A 14,753-nucleotide genomic window follows, 5' to 3' on the forward strand; every position below is an offset into this window, starting at 1 on the left:
AATAATCTGAATACTGCAAGTTAATACAACTATGTCTATGCTGTAATATTCCTCATAGTAACAGTTACCGAGTGACATATACTGTCAAGACACCTTCAGCTGTGGATACTCCTCCAAGTTTTCTTCAGGTCCCAAGCACACACAAACACTAAGTCTGAAAAAGTAAAAGACATTTACAAAACCATCACAAAACAGCATGCCTAACTTAGCTACAGTAATTAATTATCTATGAACAACACCAAACTAACATGATAATAACTTACTTGCTAGTACCGCAGGGGATTTCAGGCAAGCTGTAAAAAATATGGGAGCGTGTCTATGTTCCCACGGCCCATTGGTCCCACGGCCCAATGGTCCCACGTCACTAAGACTTTTTTTTATTTTTTAGGCCCATTGGTCCCACGGCCCAATGGTCCCACAGCCCAATGGTCCCACAGCCCAATGGTCCAACAGCTTAGGCCCTATGTCTCACAACTCCATGTTCTCACATTTCTGAGTAAACTAATAGCGAAAAAGGTGTTAAGACATTTGGCCTGCACATGCTAACCTTTTTTTTATTTGTTTTTTTTTTATTATTTCCTCAGCTGTTTTTTTAGCTTCATTTCCAAAAGTAGAAAAACACCTACAACTGGACTGGTACTACTAATACTACTGCTACTACTAATAATAACAATAATAATATGTATTTCATGGCTAAATTGGCTTTACACAATAAAAAGTGGCCTATAAAATATCATCACAGTCAGGGGTGGCGCACTTGACGAGTGTCATTCATGACCCGGTGGTAAGCTGCCATAAAATAAAATTTATTTATTGGATATATGTGTTCCTCATGTAGTTGAGGAACATTCCCATGCAGACCCCACATACAAATTCTGTATGGGCCTCCCTCACTGTGCTAAGTGATAATAAAGATTAGTGAAAACTTTCATTAAAATTCTAAATTTTAGACCAAAGGGCCTAAAAAATAATGTTAAAAGTCTTTATGATGTGAGACCAATGGGCCTAAAAATGAATAAAAAAGTCTTAGCGATGTGGGACCAATGGGTCGTGGGAACATAGAGCTGACCCCAAAAATATGTATGAAGGCGGCGTCAGTAAAGCGTGTGTTAGATACGGTTCTTTTAGTTGGAAGCTCAAGAACGGACCGGAGTAATTCAAGTGAAAATGAAGTCTTTATTTGTAGTCACACGTCAAAGCATATCAGCGCTGGGCTCAGTGGGAAAGAGTTCCCGCAGGAAGTCTGTCAGACTGCGCCCCGATTTCCGGGTATCATTTGTATTTATAGCCTCATAGGTTGGACTCAGACTCGACCGAGTATGATTGGACATGAGTAGGTTCAACATGCTTCGTCATATTCTCTGGATCAGCCCAAAACAATGTGTGTATGTGAATCTGCCCTTGCTTTCCCAGGCTTTCCTAATTGTTTTGTCTTTCTACTCCTGGATCACTTTAGGTCATAATGGAAAAGTACTGAGACTTATTTTCATTCATAATGTCTAAGAACAAAGCCAATTTTAACACGTGAGATAACGTTAGATGATTAGCTAGACTGTTGGGTGCTGGCATTAATTCACATAACATGCTAACGTACCAAAGAAGCTCTGCGTATGTATGATCGTGATCTGTCTTCTTGAAAGTGGCGAATTTACGATTTAGGAACGACTGATAAGCGCGGCATAAGCGTGCGGCGCGTTCTCGTACTAGGTCAGTCACTCGCTTCCCGACTAGGCTTCCGTACTGCGGAAGTGGGCGTGGTTTTGTCTAAACTGGGTTGGAAAAGGGATACAAGCCGGAGGCCCACCCCATAGACTATATTATGTCTATGGCCCACCCTGTCGAGTTTGAAGCGTGCTTCGGAGCTTCTGTGTTGGAGGTAACATCACTAATTTATCCTCTCAGCGGCTTTGTGAATTACTTTTATGGAAAAAACTCTTACGTAAAATGTTTTAGCGCGAGTTAGAAGCGCTGCTGGCGGTAAGATAACAAAAAAAAGCTTTGTGAATACGGCCACAGAGCTCAGACTGGTTTCAGCTTTCAGGAAGTGAAACTCACGGAGTCGCTGATCTGAGAGGAGAAATGGCGCAGAAAGGAGTTCAGCTGGACAGAGAAAGCTTCTCCTGTTCGATCTGCCTGGATCTGCTGAAGGATCCGGTGACTATTCCCTGTGGACACAGCTACTGCAGGAGCTGTATTAAAGCCCACTGGGATGGAGAGGAGCAGAGGGGAATCCACAGCTGCCCTCAGTGCAGGAAAACTTTCAAACCGAGGCCTGTCCTGGGGAAAAACACCATGTTAGCTGATTTAGTGGAGCAGCTGAAGAAGACTGGACCTCCTGCTGATCACTGCTATGCTGGACCTGAAGATGTGGCCTGTGATGTCTGCTCTGGGAGAAAACTGAAAGCCACCAAGTCCTGTTTAATCTGTCTGGCCTCTTTCTGTGAGAAACACCTTCAGCCTCATTATGATTCAGCTCCATTCAGGAAACACAAGCTGGTGAAGCCCTCCAAGAAGCTCCAGGAGAACATCTGCTCTGATCTGGAGGGGAGTCGGCAGCAGATCCAGCAGAGAATCCAGGACGCAGAGAAAGATGTGAAGCTGCTTCAGCAGCAGCTGGAGGCCATCCATCGGTCTGCTGATAAAACAGTGGAGCACAGCCAGAACATCTTCACCAAGCTGATCCGTCTCCTCCAGAAAAGAAGCTCTGATGTGAAGCAGCAGATCAGATCCCAGCAGGAAGCTGAAGGGAGTCGAGTCAAAGAGCTTCAGGAGAAGCTGGAGCAGGAGATCACTGAGCTGAAGAGGAAAGATGCTGAGCTGAAGCAGCTCTCACACACAGAGGATCACAGCCAGTTTCTGCACAGCTGCCCCTCAGTGTCAGCACTCAGTGAGTCTCCACACTCATCCAGCATCGATATCCGTCCTCTGAGGCACTTTGAGGATGTGACAGCAGCTGTGTCAGAGCTCAGAGATAAACTACAGGACATCCTGAGAGAGGAATGGACCAACATCTCACTGAGAGTCACTGAAGTGGATGTTTTACTGCCACAACCAGAACCAGAACCAACGAGCAGAGCTGGATTCTTAAGATATTCATGTGAAATCACACTGGATCCAAACACAGTATACAGAGAGCTGTTACTGTCAGAGGGGAACAGAAAAGTGACATCAATGGATCAATATCAGTCTTATTCTGATCATCCAGACAGATTCACTGGATGGCCTCAGGTCCTGAGCAGAGAGAGTCTGACTGGACGTTGTTACTGGGAGGTGGAGATGGGAGGGGGAGGAGTTGGTGTAGCAGTCGCATACAAGAACATCAGGAAAGCAGGAGGTGGGATTGAATGTTTATTTGGATTTAATAACAAATCTTGGTCATTAGATTGTGAACCAAACAGTTCTACATTTAGGTACAACAGCATGGAAACCTCCATCTCAGGTCCTCGGGCCTCCAGAGTCGGAGTGTACCTGGATCACAGAGCAGGTATTCTGTCCTTCTACAGCGTCTCTGGAACCATGACTCTCCTCCACAGAGTCCAGACCACATTCACTCAGCCGCTCCATGCTGGGATCAAGCTTTATTATTCTGGAGACACAGCAGAGTTTGTTTAAAGTGAAATAAATGTATTTAGTCAGCTTGTTGCTGTGATGTCTCTGCTGTTCTGCTGTTTATTTGCTGCTTTTTCCTGATCAAATGTTGTTGCTGTTTTCTGAACCGACCAACAGATGAGGAAGTCTGTTCTGAGGTGTTCAGAAACTGTCATTTCCAGGAGCAGAAGGAATCAGAGATGTGAGAACCAGTGAAGATTTCCACAGCAAACACGACTCTGAAGGAAGGAACAAAGTGTTTTCTTTTGGCTTCATTTCAGAGTTTCTGTGAAATCTGATGGAGAAAATGTCTAACTGATATGAGGGTCTAACTGAGGCAGTTTTCCTGTAACAGCACAAAGTCCAGAGTTCATGTTCAGAGCAGGAAATATTTGTCCTTTTGACTTCCTTCAATAAAACAGCTTCATCACAGAGAAACGAGTCCGGTTTTCTTTGAATTATTTGAGCTCAGAGCAGATATTCACTTTAAAGCTGCTCAGAACTGAACAAACTCCTGCTCCATGCGAGTCAGTTCAGATAATTTTGTAACAATGCTGCCCTCTTGTGGTAGAAAGTTGAGATTCAGCTCAAGATTTAGGCACAAAATGAAATCGGTCAACGAAGCTCCAACGAAAGATCTTTAAGTTTGGTGAGTTTAAAACTATTTAAATGGAAATTAAACCTTTTCATGAGAAACCAACTTGTTTATTTGCAGAATGAACAATTTAAAGGTGATTTATTACAACATAGTTCAGCTTTTAGTTTTAGGGATGTTTACCTTTAAGTGGGCTGCATTAGAAAAATCTGCTTTTTATTTCATATTCATGCACAAATATGCAACTCATTTTGTATTCAACTACTTACCCTTAAATGATCAAATCATAGAAGCAGAAACCAGATAAGCAGTGAAACGAGTGGATCTGAACTCGTTTTTCAGCCAGAGGAACAACTCAGACCTTTTACTAAAGTCTCATTAAATGATGAGATCAAACTCTTTTAAAAAAAAATCAATGAAAAAGTTTAGACATTCCCAGGAAAAAGTACTTTAACTTAAGCTTAAACCACAGATGCGTCAGTTTTTCGCCATTTGACAGCTTCTTCTGAAAATTTTTCATCTAAATTGTTCAAATTCAGACTAAAATGTGTCGTTTTAAAGTGACACGACTGCACGGATACGTTAATCAGGCCACTGTACAAACCTTAAGTCTGTAATATAACCATATAATTCCTCATGTTGGATTTAAATTAATTTCTACCCAAAGTAACAGATTCTGAGCTCCTTTAGAGCTTTAAAAAAAAAAAAAAAAAAAAAAAAAGAAGTTTTTATCTTGTAAATCAACATTAAACTGCTCCAAAGACGTATTTTTTTTAACCAAATTTGTTACAAACCGTTTTCAGGTCGAGTCTCTTTAGTGTTAGAGCTAAACAAATTATCTAATTTTCAGTTTACATTAAAATAAACAAACACAAAATGAAACAAGACTTTTTTTTTTCTTTTCTTTTATTTCTTTGATTACAAACGAGATCAGGAGGAGGTCCTTTACTTGCCGGGGAGGATGATACCGTCGTACTGAAAGAGAAGACAAGGAGGAGGAAGTTCAGGTTAAAAACGGGATTCAATTCAAACTTTAACAGTTTCTGACAGTTCAAATATAAAAATCAAAAAAAAAAAAAAGTTCAATTATTAAACTTTTGTTGTCAGATTTGATACACTTTTTATTTCAAAAACAAACTTCAGAGGCATCGATTTCAAGTTGAAAAGCAGAAAATTAAACTGACAAAGTCTCATCTTCAACGTGGTTTTGTTCCACCCTCGTCTCTAAAAATGTTCTGCATCCATCTTTTAACAAAACCTGGAAAACTTAAGGTCCCGGGACTTTGTTCGTTCCAGGCTAGACTGACACTGCCATAACCCAAAATAAATGCAATCATCTAAAAAAAGATTAAATAAATAACTTCATGATGATGATAAATGTTAAAAGAATAACCAAACATAAGGTGAAAAAGATTTCTCCGCTTTAATTTTAAACTGCATTCATTTAAGTTTGTGTTAATGTTTTAATTACTTCATCGCTCAGTTTTCTATTTTATTTGGAATTAATTTATTTTCTCTTTGTTTATTTGGTACTTCTGTATTTATTTCACATCTCATTTGTCCATTTATTTATTTTTCAAGAGAATAAAGCAGAAATGCAAAAACAAATAAACACAGAAATAATAGAAGTAAATACATCTAAATAAATAAAGATGAAATTAAAAACATGTATGATGAAATCAAAATAAATAAGTTTGAATATGACATCAAGAAAAATGGAAATAACAAAAACAGATTAAATATACTCCATCTAAATAAGGTAATTAAACTGAAAACAGAGACGAAGTAAATAACTGGCAAATAAATCAAAGCAGAACGTCATTTTTTTTAACATTTATATACGATTATTTTATTATCATATAAACTTATTTATTCAGCCTTGTAATAATGGCTGATTTTATAATTTTATCCTGATTTTATGAGATATTAAATCATCCGTCCCTGAGGAACGGGCCTCCTGGAAAAGGTCCCTGGTGTCACTAAAGCCTTCCTGGATCCTAATACTCACTTTCTGCTGGAACCAGCGCATCGCCTCCTCTTTGCGGATGCGGTGCCTGAAACCGATGCGGCCTGTTTTCCGCTTCTTGTCGGCGATGCTGAAGCCGGGTCTGCCCAGAACCTGAGCAGGAAGGAGGAAAGAGGACGGATTCAGGCAGAGCGTTTCATCACAACTGACTCAAACCGTTTCATCAGCAGAAAACCACATAAAATGGTGTAAAAATGATAAACCGGACTGGCTCATAAAGCAAGTTAAACAGTCACTTTGTCAAATGTAATAAAACCAGCTGATAATAATAATAATAAAAAACACTTTTTTATGAAATGAAAGCATAATTCTGCTTTTATCTACACAGAACCACCGCCGGGCGCCTCAAACGAGCCACTCACCACGTAGAAGTCCAGGCCGTAGATGCCGATGCTGGGGTCATACTTGATGCCCAGATCGATGTGCTCCTGGATGCCGAAGCCGAAGTTTCCGGTGTCGGAGAAGTTGTTCTTTCTCAACTCGTACTCACGCACCTGAATGCAGCAGCAGAAAAAAAAGAAAAAAAACCTCTTCATGTGCTTTTCTTTACTCAAAACATTGGCTGTGTTCAAAACCGCCAACTTCTCCTACTAACTTTAACTTTTTTTTAAGTTCCCGGATGCATTCTAGATTCTCCGAAATGTTGGGTATGCATCATGAGGTTACTACTCAAACTACCCAAGATGCAACGTAACGTGGCCGATCGTCATTTCCTGTCAAAACGGCAGTTTCAAGCTAGCTACAACGAGGGTAGGTTCACTTCCTGTTTTCAAAACAAAAGCACCAATTGTATGGTAATGGCTTTCCCTATGATAAAAGGGAACGGGTATTTTATGAAAATAACCGGAAGTGCGTTGCTCACTGCGGCTAGCTTTAGTAGCGCCGAATTCGTGGGAACAAAATTGTAAATAGCCGGTATTTTGTCAGGTTTTCAAAACATTGGAGATCTAAACGACTACTTTCTCGCCTGAAAATGTTTCAAATGTTGCTAAAGTTTACAGAGTTTAGAGCTTAAGCGAAATCAGCTTCAGGCCGGCTGATTTCGGCTCGGGCAGGAGCGAAATGCATTGTGGGTAAACGCTCTGCATACTGTCTGATCGAAAGAGTATGCAGTATGCAAGTATGTAGTAGGCGGTTTCAAACACAGCCATTTTCTTCAGCGAAACTTAAATCACGACCGTTAACACAACTTTTCCCTTGAAAACTCCAAACCAAGCTTAAACTTTCTCCCTTTTTTTAATTTAAATGCTCTTTATTCTGCACGTTTAATTTATAAATAAGCTAAAAATGCAACGTATGCATTAACAAGATGCTATAAAAACACAATCTGCACCTCCCAAAGAGAACTGAGAATTCCAACTGGTTCAGAAATTAAATCAACTGCAGCTTAACATGTACAACAAATCTCTCTGAGCGCTGCACACATGAAGCTGTTGCCGTGTTACCAGCAAACCTGCAGCATCGCAGCTCCCGAGACGCTTTAGGGCAGAGTCAGGGTAATCTGTGTACTTCACAAACTTCTCTAATGTCGCTTTAAAGCTGGAGAAAACGACTTGGCCCGTAATAAGAACACGTGGCGAGTTTTCAGGGGTTTGGAGGAAGTAAAACAAGTCAGCAAGGACACCGGTGGCTCACCTTGAGCCCCTTCTCCAGGATCTCCTCTGCTTTGGCTCCACGGACGGTGCAGTGGACAGCAATCTTTTCATTTCTGCGAATACCGAAGGATCTCACGGTGTAGCGGGCTGCAAATAAGACACAAAAACAAGTCTGAAACCCAGCTCTTTAAAGGTATAGTTCGCCTCTTGACATGAAGCTGCATGACATCCCATATTAGCAACATCATTTCTGAACATTTTCTTACCCCCTGCTGCGTCCTGTGAGCAGAGTTCCAGCCTCGTTTTGGTGTTGACGAAGGTAGTCTGGCTAGTTAGCTGGGGCTAGAAAAATAAAGCGTCTTGTTTCTCAAAACAATATGCGTTCAAAAGAGTAATACATTTGCATCACAAAATCGTTGTCGATGAAAAAGTCAGACCTCACATCGCTTGGCGCTATTTTTGCCTCCCTTGATATCAATGCGTCAAGCCACCTAGCGACAGCTGCACCTGTTACGGTGTTTACTGCTCGGTCTGCACAGTTTACATTGGACGCATTGATATCAATGCAGGCAAAAATAGTGCCAAGCGATGTGAGGTCTGACTTTTTCCATCGAGAATGATTTTGTGATGCAAATGTATGACTCTTTTGAACACGCATATTGTTTTGAGAAGCAAAACACTTTATTTTTTAAACCCCAGCCAACTAGCCGGACTACCTTCGTGGACGCCAAAACTCACCTGGTACTCAGCTCACAGGACACAGCGGGGGGTAAGAAAATGTTCACAAACGATGTTGCTAATATGGGATGTCATACAGCTTCATGTCAAAAGAGGCGAACTATCCCTTTAACCTCCCGCCTGTAGTACAGCAACAGACACTGACCCTTGGAGAAGACGGGAGTCTGGCCGGTGAGCTGCTCCAGCACCTTGGCGGCTCTGGTCAGTCTGTCACCACTTTCACCCACACAGATGTTCAGGCAGAGCTTGCGGATGCGGAGCTCTCTCATGGGGTTCTCCTTCTTCTCACCCTGGTCCTGTGGAACAAAAAAAGTTAGGTCAGTTAGCAGGAGACCGGTGAAACCTCAGAAACAACTGCCAGCTGTAAAACGTTCACACCTTGTTAGCGCCTGCTGCCATGTTGACTTTAGCTAAAGTTCGCTGCTAACCTGATTACAGGTTAGTAGATGGACTTAATAATCCGAGTTTCAAGCGTGACATTCACGGTTAAAACTCTCTCTGGTTCTCTGAGTCCTGACAACAATCTCTCCGGCAGTCAGACAGCAGCACTCGCCGTCCGGAGGACATGTCCGTACATATCCCCACGGCTTCAACCATTAGCACCGCCACATCACATACGTGCCCGGAGGTTGAATACAAATCTCACAACTCTTTAAACAACCAAGAATAAACAAGATAAATAAGATAAGGATTCTGTGTGGTCTTAGTATTTTAAAATGTCTCCAGCATTCCATTTAAAGACAACTACTATGTGGGTGAAGAGTATTTCCGAGCGGTTAGCTTGTTAGCATCACTCGCTTTCCCGTTTTAACATTATTTTATCACGTTTATTGAACAAATATGACTCTTTGTTGATTGTTCATCATATTCTCTGACTCTCCGAACACCAAACAGCCGTTAGAGGGACTCCACAGAACCGATGATTACAGATTTCAACTGTAACTTCGTGTTTGATCGCCATCGTACGATGTGGTACGCTACTCACCGCCATGTTGGATCACTTGAAGAGGACGTTACGCTTCCGGTGGAAGGCTTTTATAGTTGCGTGTTCTTTTTAAATAGAGCCGGGTAGGCAGTGGGGGAAATACAAAGGTTCCGCTTGATGCACTAAACGCAAAATATAAAGATAATTTACATTAAAAAATTAACGACCCCATTCATTTGTGATGTATTATATATTCTTATCCTCCAATAAATAATTTTGCTGAAGCCAAACTTATTTAAATCTTTATAAATAACTGATTAGTTTGACTACATTTATCTTTTTTTTTTCTTTTTTTTTTAGAGCTGAAGAAGGGAAAAGAAAAAACTAAATATGTAATATTAATATATAAAACATTGCCCAAAAATGAAAATTACAATCCAACAGTTTCAGCCCTCTTTTTATATTTTCCCCCAACAGAAAAGGAAAATGAAACAATATAACAATATAAAGAGAACACCCCCCCCCCCCCCCCCCCCCCCTTTCCATCCCAGCTCAAAGTCGACCTAATGGAAAAGAAAATAAATAAATATATAATTCTTCAGATATGGCTACCCATATTGATACTCAAACCCAAATACAGCGACAGGCACCTTCAGTTCAAAGTCAAAGTCAAAGTCAGCTTTATTTGTCAGATCTGTATACGTACAGGACATACACAGGCTTGAAATGACGTTTCTCTCCAGCTCAATAGTTCAGCGCAGCGGTTGCATTTAACTTAAGTAAACACTTTAATACAATAAACTAAACTATGGTGACCGGTAATCAGAGTGACAGCACAATGTGGATATATATATATACAAGGTCTCTGATATTGACATCAGAGTAAAGTGGCGTAGGCAGAAGTAAGTAAAATAAAATAAAATAAATTAAATATGTTTATGTGCAAATATATACAGGATGAGGTTAGAAAGGCAGAGCAGGGAGGGAGTTGATCCTCCTTACTGCCTGGTGAACGAAGCTGTCCCTCAGTCTGCTGGTTCTGGCTCGGAGGCTCCTCAGTCTCCTCCCTGATGGCAGCAGGCTGAAGAAGCCGTAAAGAGGGTGTGTAAGATCGCCCGGTATGCTGAGGGCTTTTCGAGTGAGGCGGGTGTTATGAAGGTCCTGAAGAGAAGGGAATGAGGTGCCGACAATCTTCTCAGCTGCTCTCACAATGCGCTGGAGGGACTTGCGACAGGATGCTGTCCAGTTGCCGTACCACACTGTGATGCAGCTGGTCATGATGCTCTCGATGGCACCTTTGTAAAAGGTGCACAAGATGGAGGTTGGAGCTCTGGCTCTTTTCAGCTTGCGAAGAAAGTATAGGCGCTGGTGGGCCTTCTTGGCCAGTGATGCAGTGTTCATACTCCAGGACAGGTCCTCCGAGATGTCTACACCCAGGAACCTGGTGCTACTCACTCTCTCCACAGCAGTACCATTGATGGTTAGAGGAGCATGCTGGGAGGGCAGCTTCCTGAAGTCCACAACCATCTCCTTTGTTTTTTCCACATTCAGAGAAAGATTGTTGTGTCCACACCACTGGACCAGGCGGCTCACCTCACTCCTGTAGTTTGTCTCGTTGTTTTTGTTTATGAGACCCACCACAGTCTTATCGTCCGCAAACTTGAAGAAGAAGTTGGAGCTGTTTGTTGGAGTGCAGTCATGTGTCAGCAGAGTGAATAGAAGGGGGCTCAGCACGCATCCTTGGGGTGCCCCTGTGTTTAACACGATGGTACTGGATGAGTTGCTGCCGACCCGTACTGCCTGTGGTCTTCCTGTCAGAAAGTCTAACAGCCAGTTGCACATTGAGGCACTGAGCCCTAGACTGTCCAGTTTCTGAATAAGTTGTTGGGGAATGATAGTGTTAAATGCCGAGCTGAAATCAATAAATAGCATTCTGACATAAGAGTCCTTAGTGTCTAAATGAGAGAGAGCTGTGTGTAGGGCAGTTGAGATGGCATCATCGGTGGAACGATGATTTGGCCGATATGCAAATTGGAAAGGATCCAGAGTTGGGCAGAACCTCCAAGTTTGCAAAATAGGAGAGAAAACATTGCCATTTTTGGTAAAACTTCTGTGTAGACTCTCGAAGGGTGTACTTGATTTTCTCAAGCTTCAAAAAGAACAACATGTCTTTAACCCAGAGGGATATCGAGGGACATTTATCAGACTTCCAGTGTAACAGTAAAATACGCCTAGCCAATACAGATGTAAAAGCAACAATTTCCCTTTGATCAGAACTTAGCACCAAAGTAGGGCTGGTGATGATACCAAATATAGCAACAAGAGGACAAGGTTGCAAATTTACTTTCAGAACAGAAGATGTAATTGAGAAGTAGTCAGACCAAAAATTATATAATTTGGGACAAAGAAAGAACATGTGGCCAAGATTACAAGGGGAGCCTTTGCATTTATCACATATATCCACAACATCAGGGTAAATCTGAGAATGTCTAGATTTAGAGAAATGAATCCTATGTACAACTTTGAATTGAATCAAACTAAGACGAGCACAAGACGAGGAAGATCGAATTCTGTCCATGGCGTCATCCCAAAGATCTTCGGTCAGCTGGATTCCCAGCTCATTATCCCATGCATCTCTAATTTTGACATTAGAATCGACCCTTAGATCTAAAATAAGACTATAAATCTTTGAAATCATACATTTCTGAGGTGGATTACATGCAATCATCTTTTCCCAGGGCTGTTCAGGGGGTACAGAAGGAAAATTTGGAAAACATTTAGAGGCAAAATTCCGAATTTGTAAATAACGAAACAAACCCGTACTAGGTAGACTGTATTTGGAAGATAAATTTGCAAAGCTATCAAATACTCCTGATGTATATAGGTTTTTTACTTGTTTTAAACCCTTATCATACCAAACTGAAAATGTTGGGTCAGAAAGAGACGGAGGAAACCTGACTACATTTATCTATTTTATTTATATATCTTAAAGACATAAAGACCTGGATGACTCAGAACTTTCTGCCGCTAAATTCAGACAAAACTGAAGTTCCTATCTTTGGTCCTGAGCACTTCAGGGATATACTATCTAGCTATACAGTTACTCTAGGTGGTATTTCCTTGGCTTCTAGCACTACAGTGAGGAACCTTGGAGTTATTTCTGACCAGGATCTGTCCTCTGACTCTCTTATAAAACAGGTTTCTAGGACTGCCTTCTTTCACCTTCGTAATATTGTTAAAATCAGGAACATCTTGTCTGAGAGTGATGCAGAAAAACTGCTCCATGCATTTGTTACTTCAGGACCGGACTCCTGTAATTCTTTATTATTGGGCTGTCCCACATATTCCCTGAAAAGCCTCCAGCTATTCCAAAATACTGCAGCCAGATTAGTTCTGATGAGAACTAACAGGAGAGATCATATTTCTCCAGTTTTAGATTCTCTTCTTGGCTCCCTGTTAACTTCAGAATAGAATTTAAGATTCTTCTCCTCACATATAAAGCTCTTAATGACCGAGCTCCATCACATCTTAAAGATCTCACAGTTGGATATTTTCCCAACAGAGCACTTTGCTCTCAGACTGCAGGTTTACTTGTGGTTCCCAGAGTCTTGTTCAACAAAAGAAGCGAAGAAACATGACTGTTATAAAAGTTAAATCTTGTTGAGTACAAACAACTCACTTCTAGATTAAATTCTGGATTAAATGTTCAGTACTGACTATATTTTAGTAGAACTAAAATAAGTAGATAGAAGTTGTGTCTATAACCAGGAATATGACACATTTTATTGATAAAAGATGATTAAAAACACATAAAAAGGCCTCACAGTCTTTAACAGTGATTAACTCCTTTCTATCTTTACCTCTGACCTGTTTATAATCAACATAATTAACTACGAGTTGTTAAATTTGATGTTTCTTTTAAACTAATACACAATATTTAACTTTTTTTCATTCGTCCAAACTTGGCTAAAACATGTCAACAAATTCACGATGAGCAGAACATATCTTAAAGGGGATAGAGAATCAAAATCATCTTTTTCCCGTTTTTGGTGTTAGTTCTGAGTCTCCCCGCTGTGGGGAGTACACACGAAGTGCCAGCAAGTGTCAGAACCTCTGTTTCAAGTACTCCCCTTTTTTGAATATCCCCCAGAAAAAGTGCCAATCCGTTTTTGTGAAAAAGTGACAATCACCCCCCCCACACCCAAATCCACAGCCACCCCGTTTCAGACACGCCCCTTCGGCGAGAAACAGGGATTGGTGTGCCTTCCAAGGCTGTGAAAGCGGACTACGATCGTTACAATGTTCGCGATCAATGGCTTTTATTTATTTATAACAGCATCCCCAGTACATACAACCGCCGACTTTTCCTTTGCGCTGCGCATTTCACGGAGTACAGTTTCACAAAGCTTGCACGATTCTGAGCAGGCTTCAGTCGGAATTTAATGCTCAGTAGATGGTCAGTTCCGACAGGGACAGACACAGACTGCAGCGAGGTGTGTGCTCCGCTGAGAAGGTGATCGGCTGCAGCCTCCCATCTATCCATGACCTGCACGTCTCCAGGACTATGGGGCGAGCAGGTCGGATCACAGCTGACCCTTCTCACGCTGCACATGGACTATTTGCATGAGGCTTCGGTCCATTCGGACCAGAACCTCCCGTCACAAAAACAGTTTTTCCCCCCTTGCAGTTGGACTTATGAACACTTCATAATCACCTCATAACCTGCCCCAGTCACTTTACCATCATTAAAATTGCACTAATGAAGCTGCACTGTTGTTGCTCTGTATATTGGATACTGTGTATTGTTGTACACACCTTGTACATTTTATATTCACATATTTTTATTCTTTATTTTTTATTATTATATCTAAAGGGAATGAGCTTTCTTTTCAGTCAGTGTATTACTCTATAGTTCTGTTTTCTGTGAGAGCAAGGGCAGCCAATCAAGCAACGGCAACCGAATAGCGCCAACACCTACCTGCATTTCATAATGAGGTTGCCAGATAAGCTCTGAAACGACGCATTCTAAACCCAGCATAGTAACAGCTGTTTCAGAGAGCCTTTTAGGGAGGTTCTGAGCCATTACAGACCCAACCAATTTTTTTTGGGCTACATATCACATCACAGAACAAGGATTAATGCCCCGTTCAACCATTCTCTATCACCTTTAAGTTTAAGATCTAATGTTGTTTTTGTACAGATTTAAACTTAATTTGGGTTTTAATTCACTCACAAATAATTTCAATTTGCTCCCCCTTTAAATTTTGAACAGGATTCCAACTTTAT

General features: G+C 41.2%; 2 protein-coding genes across 4 annotated transcripts in view; one reads left to right on the top strand and one right to left on the bottom strand.

The window, feature by feature from the left end:
* Positions 1–1,762: 1,762 nt before the first annotated feature.
* On the top strand, positions 1,763–4,023 carry LOC142367995 (E3 ubiquitin/ISG15 ligase TRIM25-like). Its single transcript, XM_075450032.1, has one exon. The coding sequence runs from the start codon at positions 2,080–2,082 to the stop codon at positions 3,610–3,612; it is 1,533 nt and encodes a 510-aa protein (XP_075306147.1). The 5' UTR covers positions 1,763–2,079; the 3' UTR covers positions 3,613–4,023.
* A 1,047-nt stretch (positions 4,024–5,070) lies between these two features.
* rpl11 (ribosomal protein L11) overlaps positions 5,071–14,753 on the bottom strand; it is a 33,848-nt gene continuing 24,165 nt past the window's right edge. Inside the window, exons 1-6 of one of the 3 annotated variants that reach the window (XM_075449954.1) lie at positions 9,528–9,598; positions 8,688–8,838; positions 7,845–7,951; positions 6,572–6,703; positions 6,192–6,302; positions 5,071–5,158 (exon numbers count right to left, since the gene is read on the bottom strand). In XM_075449954.1, the coding sequence (XP_075306069.1) occupies positions 5,129–5,158; positions 6,192–6,302; positions 6,572–6,703; positions 7,845–7,951; positions 8,688–8,838; positions 9,528–9,533 (537 nt within the window). In that variant the 5' untranslated portion in view covers positions 9,534–9,598 and the 3' untranslated portion in view covers positions 5,071–5,128. Of the gene's footprint in view, positions 5,159–6,191; positions 6,303–6,571; positions 6,704–7,844; positions 7,952–8,687; positions 8,839–8,920; positions 8,957–9,527; positions 9,599–14,753 lie in introns of those variants that run through there. The other 2 variants (XM_075449953.1, XM_075449952.1) reach the window with 2 other exon arrangements.

The sequence above is a fragment of the Odontesthes bonariensis genome, chromosome 18 (genome assembly GCF_027942865.1).
Source record: "Odontesthes bonariensis isolate fOdoBon6 chromosome 18, fOdoBon6.hap1, whole genome shotgun sequence".
NCBI lineage: Eukaryota > Metazoa > Chordata > Actinopteri > Atheriniformes > Atherinopsidae > Odontesthes > Odontesthes bonariensis.

Coding starts and splice junctions, on each gene's coding strand:
- LOC142367995 (XM_075450032.1), top strand. CDS start 2,080: ATGGCGCAGAAAGGAGTTCAGCTGGACAGAGAAAGCTTCTCCTGTTCG.